General features: G+C 62.4%; 1 protein-coding gene across 1 annotated transcript; it reads right to left on the minus strand.

Moving 5' to 3' along the window:
* Positions 1-475: 475 nt before the first annotated feature.
* BSG (basigin (Ok blood group)) lies at positions 476-8,979 on the minus strand. The gene is made up of 8 exons (XM_025861066.2): positions 8,821-8,979; positions 3,376-3,532; positions 2,591-2,673; positions 2,322-2,458; positions 1,969-2,245; positions 1,464-1,488; positions 1,238-1,299; positions 476-1,154 (listed from the first exon to the last, which is right to left on the minus strand). Exons 1-7 carry the CDS (start codon positions 8,885-8,887, stop codon positions 1,239-1,241), a joined length of 807 nt encoding a protein of 268 aa, XP_025716851.1. The 5' UTR covers positions 8,888-8,979; the 3' UTR covers positions 476-1,154; position 1,238.
* Between the last annotated feature and the right edge of the window lie 365 nt (positions 8,980-9,344).

Below are 9,344 nucleotides of genomic sequence, written 5' to 3' on the forward strand. Positions count from 1 at the left end.
GACAGGGACTCCCTTCTTCTGGGGGCCAGGAGGGCCACCTCCATGGCTTTCCAGGCCTCAGCCAGTCCCTCTTGGGCTGAAGCGGAGTCCCAAGGGGCTGGTTCTACTGGGGACACCTGCTGGGGCTCTCTCATGAGGTCCTGGCTGCACCCCCCCCCCGCCTCCATCACACACCGCAGGGAGCTTCTAGCCCGGGACAGGTGGGTGCCAGGCAGCTGTGGGTTCGGGAGGGACGCCTGTCCTGGGGGGGCCCGGCCCTGCTCTGGAGCACTCACAGGGCCCCTTGAGGTCCTCTGCACCCCCCACCCCACCTTCACCCTTCAGCCTGGGAACAAAGCTCCTGGCCAGCCGGTTAGCCCTGCCTCACCCCCATGCAGCCCAACTGCACCCAGCACTCAGCACCACGTGGCGCTCACGCCCCTGCTAGCTCTCCTGTAAGACCCAGGCGGCGCACACGGGAGCCCAAGAAGAGAGAGACGGGTCGGCCTTTCTTTATTGGTGAGCAGGCAGGTGGTGGGTGAGTCAGGGTGCTGGGGAGCAGCTGGGGAGGGGGTTCTGCAGCGTGGTCGCCGGACTACTCCCCTGCAGCTGGGCGTGTGGACGGCAGGGGCAGGGCAGGCCCACCAGCAGCCGCGTGCAGAGCTGTCCTGACGCACGACCACAGACCCGAGGCACCCCGCCAGCGCCACTTCAGACAGGCAGGACACTCGCACCGTGCACGACCTGTGACCTTCCACAAAGGGTCCCAGCAAGGCCCAGCAGTCTCAGGAGGTAGAGCCCCAGAAAAAGGCCAACCTGCCCTTCCAAACCCCCACTAGGCGCTAGCAAGCTAAATGCCCAAGGGAGAGGAGGGACAAGTGGGAGACAGTGGGGGGACAGCGAGGGGTCAGGTGGGCGGGGGCAGCTGAGGGGACGGGCTGAGGGGTCTCACAGGAAGCTCACAGCTCCCCCGAGGCGCTCACAAAATGTTTAAAAAGGAAAAACAAAACCCCTAAGGAACAGAATTCTATGTGTAGGAAACCCTAGTTGAGTTTAAAAAAGGAAAGAAACATTGTGATTTGACCCACGGTGTGGTCTGCTTTCGTAGGGCGGGTCTCCTTTGAGAGGATCTGCGAACACCAGACGCTGAGCTGCTCTAGACGGAGGCTGGATGCCTGTGCAGGGCAGGGGGATGCTCAGAGCCCAGCCTGACGCCGGCTGGGCAGGCCCCGCACCCTCCCCTCCCCCCACGCCTCACCTCAGTTGGCGTTCCTCTGGCGCACGTTCTTGCCTTTGTCATTCACGTGCCCGCTGCTCTTCCTGGGGGATAGGACGGAGGGCTTCTGGGCGCTCAGGAGGACGGAACAGCGGCCCCATTCCCACCCAGCACGTGCACAGTGGACGCTGCCCAGGCCGGCAGTCCTCTAAGCCCTGCCCGGGGGACACGGCCCACCCACCCTCCTCCCAGCAAGGCCACGACTTACAGAGGAGCGGAGCCTGTGTCCTCATCTGTGCAGATGCGCAGCCACATGCAAGGAGAGGGCAGGCCATCAGGAGCGGTCCCTGCACCAGGCCCCTTGCAGGGTGGCACCGGTCCTGTTGGGCCCTGCCCTCAGTGTCCCTGACTGTAAATGCAGGCAGCCAATCCTGCCCCCAGGACATGCACCCTCAGAACGAGCCGTGTGGGGTCACGGCCCGAGGGGCATCTGGGAGCCCTGCCCACAGGTGCCAGGCAGGAGGGCAAGCTCAGGCTTCCTGAGCAACATCTGCACAAAGTCAAGAGCTTGCTGGTTGCCACAAGCCTCGGGCCCCAAGCAGCCACCACCAGCACAGGTGGAGCAGCGGAAGGCGGCCACTGACCGCGGAGGACACCCACCTGCAGCCAAGTGAGGGAGGACAGTGGGGCACATGAGGCCTGGGTAGGGAGCCCCCCCGGCAGGGACCCCGCCCCCCTCAACCGAACGGCGAGCAAAGGGCGTGTGGGCTCACCATCCAGGACCTCGTCCGGCTTCCGCCGCTTCTCGTAGATGAAGATGACAGTGACCAGCACCAGCACCTCGGCCACGATGCCCAGGAAGGGCCAAAGGGCGGCAAAGCGGTTTCGCACGCGCAGCATGATGACGGCCTGGCCGGTGCCTTCCGAGTTGGTGCCGTTGCACGCATACTTGCCAGGGTCTGTCTCCAGGTCCAGGTTCAAGATGTGCAGCTCCGTCTTGGTCTCCGAGGACATCACCAAGTACTTGCTGTGGGAGCTGTTGCTGATGACCTGGGGGCAGGTGGACCTTGTAGGGACTGAGGCCGAGGCTGAGGCCAGCTCGTCCCCGGGCAGACATGGGTCTCACCTGGTCCCCAGAGCTTTCCATCTTGTACCACACCCATTCGCTGACCAGGGGGAAGGAGTCCGACTTGCAGCCCAGCACGACCGTCTCCCGCTCAGTGGCATGCTCTGACCTCTTCACGGCCTTGATATTGGGGAGCCCTACAGGGGAGACCGAGCAAGGCAGGAGCCTGAGCCCACTCTCTGGCGGTTCCTAAGCGGTGGCCTGGCTGGGTTGGCAGGCGGTGTCCTCCGCCCCCTCCTCAGATGCGCCCGAGGGCTGGCCAAGCTCACCCTTCACCTCGATTCTGGTCCTGCCTGCCATCTCTGGGAGGAAGATGCATGAGTACTCCCCAGAGCGCTCATCCAAGTCCACCCTGTAAGCAGACGCACGGCAGTGAGCGGAGCACGCACAGAAGTGCCGTCCCGTCCTGAGTTCAGTTCACACCACAGCACGCTGCAGGTGACTCCTACCGACTGGAGTCGGAGCCAGGACCAGTCAGGAGGGACGAGGAGGTGCGGGGACAACACATGGAACCGGTCCCCCCACCATGACCGGGGGCCTGCATCAACGAGCCTATGTGCCCAGCCATCCTTGAAACAAACAGGACTCTGCTTCTAGAGCTGGCTCAGGAACCGACTAAGTCAAGGCTTCAGAGCAGGGCGGCCTGGAGTGCTCGAGACCTCAGTAAGCCAGGGACACAGGCCAGGGAGAACCCTGAGAAGTCCCAGAGAAGTCTGCCCGCCCACCCGAGCCAGTGCTCTGGGGAAAGAAGGGAAGGGTCTCCGAGGCCAGCACTACATTCAGCAGCCCCTGGCCCCTGGCTGGATCCGGGGCCTTGGCCATCTCACAGCTAGGGGGTGTGAGCAGAGCTCGTGTCTAATGTCTGTCCAGAGTGAGCCAATGGACTCCAACCTTCGTTCTGACTGACCACAGAGGCCGTTGGCAGCAACAACATGTTGGAGCAAGAGGGGTGCAGGGAGGGGCCTAAGGGTGATGCCCGCAGGCTGAAATGGGAGTCTGGCATCTCTGCAGGCCCTGGGGCAGGTTGGGGCACCCGCCTCTGGGCCCCACTCACTCATACTCCGTCTTCATGTCAGGCAGTGCATCCTCCTTGAGCACCTTGCCCCCCTTCACCCAGCGGTGGCCGATGATCTCAGTGGTGCTGTGGTTCAAGGTACAGGTAAGCCGTGTCTTGGAGCCAATATCATCTACAGAAGTCCAGATCCCGCTCCCTGGGGGGGCCACATGAGAGGACGTGAGCAAAGGGATCAGGGCAAGAAAGGACCCAAACCCAGGGCCCCAAGCTGCCTGCCCACATGTTCCTGAGCCAGCCTGCAACGGCCCTGCCACCGCAGACCCTCCACACTGTCGGAGCACCCTCCCGGAGGAGAGAAGCCACAAGCCTGAATCACACCCGACTCCTTCCGCTGCACTAAAGGGGCCTCGGGGCTGAAGAGCCGCCTGTCGGAACAGAGGGCTCGATGCAGCTTGTGGTCAGGAAATGTTTTAACCAGCTGGGTCTCAGGTGTGGGAACAGAAGCCAACGACCAGACTGGGTCCATGGACTGCTGGGCCCAGCCCCAGCACACACCTGAAATTCCGTTTTTAAAAGATAAATCTAGGGGCGCCTGGGTGGCTCAGTGGTTGGGTGTCTGCCTTAGGCTCAGGTCGTGATCCCGAGGTTCTGGGATGGAGCCTGACATCGGGCTCCTTGCTCCGTGGGGAGGCTGCTTCTCCCTCTCCCACTCCCCCTGCTTGTGCACGCTCTCTCTCAAAAAACAAACAAAAACAAAACTACCACTGCCCAGGCCACCATTCCCTCACTGGAAGCTCCTGCGGAGCCCCCTCCCCCCCACCAAAGCAAGGCCGTCCGAGGTGGGGCTCGGGGGCTCCGGCTGCCCCTCTTCTGGAAGGTCAAGGGCTCCTCTCCCACTTGCCACAAAGCCACGAGAGAGATGGCCCAGACGCCACTGGTGCGTCCCCAGTGGCCCCTCCATTTAATTTCCAACCAGGCAAACTTCCCCAGTGGTTCGAGATGTTTTCTTTAGGAAGCAAAATGTGAACATCGCTTAGAACCAGAAGGTGAGCAACCTGCTGAAGCAGGAAGGCCTGAGCCGGGGAGGGCCCCTCTGTCGGGAGCAGCTCCCTCTAGGGACCAGAGTTCAGGGAGGATGGAGCTGTGAGAATGAACCAGGAGGAGGACCCCCGGTCCACCCTCTGCACCAGAGGCTGAGCAGCAAGCCCACCTGTGTCCACATGAGAGCCCTAGCCCAGGGCTCGCAGCAGGTGTGGTGGGGACACTCCCGTGCCCACCGGCGGGGACTTTGTGACACAGGCTCCCAGACAGAGAGGTCTCAGTGCAACGGTTAGCAGCTCCTCGTTTACTCAGTAGCATCTGTCACCCAAATTCATGTGTCCCAGAGGCGTCCCTTCTAGAGGACCATGCCCAGAGAATCTGGGCACAGAGAGAGCCACCTCAGGGCGATTGGCAGTAAGCTTTTTCCCATTTAGTCTGCAGGGAGACGCTTACAGCATGAAGTTGGGGGAAAAATCAGAGCAGGAGATGGAAGTACCAACAAGAAACAGGCTCCGTCGTCCACACAGACACCCAGTCAGTCACTAAGAAAATTTAACCTGAAGGGGCGCCTGGGTGGCTCAGTTGGTTGGGCGTCTGCCTTCAGCTCAGGTCATGATTCCAGGGTCCTGGGGTCTCCCTCTTCTCCCTCTGCCTCTTCCTCCCCACCCCCGACTCGTGCGCTTGCTCTCTCTTAAATATATAAATAAAATCTTTATTTACTTGACAGACAGAGACCCAGCGAGAGAGGGAACACAAGCAGGGGGAGCGGGAGAGGGAGAAGCAGGCTTCCCGCGGAGCAGGGAGCCCGACGCGGGGCTCGATCCCAGGACCCTGGGATCATGACCTGAGCTGAAGGCAGACGCCCAACAACTGAGCCACCCAGGCGCCCCTATAAATAAAATCTTAAAGAAAAAAAAAAAAAGAAACTTTAACCTGAAAACCCAAAAGGGCAGCAGGCAATCTTTACTGGAGGGATATCACAGCGGGGCAGCTTTCTCGAATGACTCACAGGCAGAATGTGCCTGTCTCCTACTTAAAGTCCCTGGCACCTGAGTCCTCAGTGGGCTGACAGCTCCCCTCCCGTCCCGCTAGGAACTCAACACCCGCAGGCCCTAGCTCCCCCAGATGCACTTCCAGTCTGGGGGAGGGGTGGTGGCGGCCTCTGTGTGAAGAGGTGAGGCCAGAGGCCAGGGTGGACAGGACACAGAGCCCCAGGCAGGCAGGGGAAGAGGCAGACAGGAACTGCACGGAGGCCCCCTCTCTGGCGCCCCAGGCACCTCCCACCCCCGTGGGCTCCTGAATACAGGTGTACACACATGGACATGCGAGTGCGCTCCCATGTGTGCATGCACGCAGCTCACACACATACACGCACACACGCTCACAGCTTCAGGCTACGGCCACAAAGCCGTGAAGCCTTCGGGCTTTCTGCTCTGGGGCAAGGTGGCACATGCCCCAAGGTCCTGGGGACAGGTAGACCTTCATGTCCCCCCACTGGGGGTAGCCCAGAGACCATTCGCAGGACTCAGGGCCCGCACCACGACAAGCAGAGGCGTGAAGCTGGAAGAGGGCTGAAACCCTTCTGTGGCAGCGCCATTTCGACCAAAGGATCCCCTCCCAGTGAGCTGCATTTCTCAGGAGTCACGATTTCCCAAGATTGCAAAACGAGCAGCTCCGTGCAGAGCTGGGAGTGGTGAGTCAGGGCAGGAAGTGAGGCCAGAGACAGCCCTCCTCCCAGACTGGCCTGCGTCTCTAAAGTCTCTAAGGCCTCAGGACTCTGTCTGTAGCCTTGTCCCCTCACCCAGGGGCTGTCAGATCTGTCCCCGCTGCACCCTGCCTCCCTAGGGGAGAAAGAAGTGTCCCAAACACCACAGGCTTGAGGGCTACTCCCCGGGGGGAGCAGGGGACTCAGCTCTGAGAGAGAGGACAAGGCAGGGCATTCCCCACCCCCTCCCCCAGCCCCCACCCCCGAGTCTGAGGAACCACAGGCTGCCACCCCCACCCTGCCTGAGGGTCACACACAGCAGGGGACCGACACACACTGCACCTGGCCCCGGAGATGGGAGGGGGCACCCCAGGAATTCACAGGGATCCTCAAGAGCACAGGTGCAGGAGGGACCAACAAGGGAGAGAGCCCGAAAAGTAAAAACTCGGTTTTGGCCATGTGACTGTGAGCCCTGGTTCTCAAGTGAAGTCACCTTCATCTAAAAACAGCCACCCCTGCTCCATGCCCTTAGGCCGCCGGGCAGGGCACGGGGCCAGGCAGGCCTTAGAGTAAACAGCCCAGGAGCAGGGACGAGGCTGCCAGCACCCACCCTCCTCACAGCTCCGCTCAGGTAGGAGGAGCAACAGAACATTTCTGGGATGCCAGCCACAGGCTCTGGGCCTCTCCACCCGCCCCTCCATCTGGCCGGGGGGTGGGGGGTGGGGGGGGCTTCCTGCTCCCTTCACCTGAGGCACAGACAGGCCCCATCAGCAGCCTGCAGGACCCAGCTAGCAAACTGGTGCCCACTTGTGCCCTCCCAACCAGGCCTGCCAGGGCCGTGGGGCCGAGGACAATCCCAGGGAGAGCGCTGTCCTGGGGCCTCGGCCGACATGGGTGCCAACCTGGCAGGCACTTGCTGCTTAAGTTGAGGAAACCCACTGTTGGCAGAGTACCCTGAAGAGTTTCTGGGAAGCTGACCCGGACGGGAGAGGCAGACGCCATCAGTAGTTCACCTGTCCCAGCAGAAAAAGGTGCTATTTCTGAGAGTCCCTGGAGATGTGGAGCCGTCAAAGGTGAGAAAGAAGGGGGCGCCTGGCTGGCTCAGCGGGTTACGTGTCTGCTTTCGGCCCAGGTCGTGATCCCGGGGTCCTGGGATTGAGCCCTGCTCAGCGTGGAGTCTGCCCCTCCCCACCCCTGCTCATGCTCACTCCCTCTCTCTGTTCTCTCTCAAATAAATAAGTAAAAAAATAAAGTCTTCAAAAAAAAAAAAAAAAAAGGTGAGAGAGAAGAAAGCAGACACAGGTCCCAGGTGGATTCAGACACTGTGCAAAGTGAGTCCTTCCCCCGCCACGCCATGGTGTGCGAGAGGGCAGGAGCAGCCCCAGCCCCAGTGGCAGGGGCCCTTTCAGTCCCCCGGCTGGAGCTGGGGTCACTGAGCCCGGGAATGAGTGCTTCCACCCTGTGATGAGGGGAGCAAGCTCAGGGACCGTGCTACCAGCAGAGGAAAACCAAGAGTCCTCCTTCACCCCCTTGGCCGCCCGCCCGTGGCCACCACCTCCAGCCACCGAGAGCTGTTTGCAAAGGCTCAAGCTGCCAAAAACAGCAGCCTATCTTCCACATTCATCTTGCTGCGGGCTCCTATCGGAGTCTTCCAGAGATCCGCTGGAAGACACAGCGCGCAGGGTGCGGGCCAGGGGCCAAGGCCCTCGCCTAGAGGCATTCAGTGAACTGCCATCTTGACTCCGAGGAGGAGGAGAGAGGCCAACTGAGACCTTCAAGTGGGTCAGGAGTGAGCAGGTGAAGCTTCCACAAGAGGCCTCCCACAGGAGCCCCAGACCCTGCTCCGCACTTTGTTCCCTACATGCCCATCACTGGAAATCTTTAACCAAGAACAAAACGGGAAGTCGCAACACAGGAAGAAAATCTCTGTCAGGGACAGACAGACAGGCTGTGCCGCTTTCCCCTGAAAAACACGCGTGAATCCCTTTCCCAGCGAGCCTTCTCCAAACCACACCTGTCCACCCCCAAAACACTGCCCACTCCTGTGAAGAGCTCCGGAAAATAAATGCTGTTTGGGGCTAAAAACAACCCTCTCAACAGTTCCCGCTCCACACCGGGCTGCCAAGGCGACCCCATGGCGACCTTGGCACACGTCCCCTCCCGACCTGGGCCTCAGTTTCCACTCCTGTAACGGGAAGGGGTGGACATCTCCCTCTGTCCTCTGAAATCGGACATCAGGGGAAGCGGAGCGCGCTGGCTTCCCTCCAAGGGTTTCAGTGTTTGGGCCGACACCAGGGGGGCAGGTGCCTCCCCGGAGCACGACACGGGACCTAAATCCTGCCAAGAATGACAATCCCTTCCAGGTCCGGCGAGCCCACCGGCTGCAGGGGCACCGCCGCGCGTCCTCTCGAGGGCACCAGCGCGCTAGCCAGGGGAGAGCCCCGGGCCCGGGCGGGCGCTGCTCCAGGCCGCACAGGCTTCGCCGGGGCCGCGCGGGAGTCCCGGGGGCTCTCCGCCGCGCCCCTCGGCCTGGCACGGCCGGCGCGGGGCTTGGGGGGCGAGGGGCCGCCGGTTCCCAGGGGAGGGCGGAAGGTGCCCTCGGCCAGGGGTCGGGCCAGCTCCCGGGTCCCGTCGCGCGCCCGGGCCGTCGGGGTCCAGGGACCCCCACTTCCAGTGTCGCCGGCTTCCGGCCCCCGCGCCCCGGCTCCGCCCCCACCCCCGCCGGGCGGGCCGCTCACCTGCCCCGGAGCCGACCTCGGCCCTCAGCAGCGCCAGCGCCAGCACCACGAGCCGCGGAGCCGCCATGTCGCCACCGTCCGTGCCGTCCCTGCCGCCAAACCGCCGCCCGCAGCGCTATAAGAACCGGAGGGAGGGCCGGGCGCGCGCGCGCAGGGCGACGTCGAGGGGCGGGGACGCGCACGGCACGCCGGCCGCCCCCCCCGCGCACGCGCGCGGACGCACGTACGCACGCGCTGGAGAGAGCGGGCGCCTGCAGAGGCCCCACGTGACCCTGATGGCCACGCCCCCCACTACCTGGGGGCGTGGTCGCGTTGCTAGGAAACGGGGGCGGGACCTGCGAGGACGGCGCTGGGCCCCTCCTCCCTTTTTGCAGCCTCTCAGAGTGTGACGTCAGAACAGAAGTGTAGACTCCCAAGTGGTTGAAATGCTCGCTTTAAATTATGTGTATTTTGTCACAATACGGAGAAGAAGAAAAACATTGAAGGGGTCGGGATCCCTGTGAACAGGTGGGCTGTGTGTCCTG

This window comes from Callorhinus ursinus, unplaced genomic scaffold (assembly GCF_003265705.2).
Source record: "Callorhinus ursinus isolate GAN/ISIS: 27379988/994484 unplaced genomic scaffold, GSC_fseal_2.0 scaffold77, whole genome shotgun sequence".
Taxonomy (NCBI): domain Eukaryota; kingdom Metazoa; phylum Chordata; class Mammalia; order Carnivora; family Otariidae; genus Callorhinus; species Callorhinus ursinus.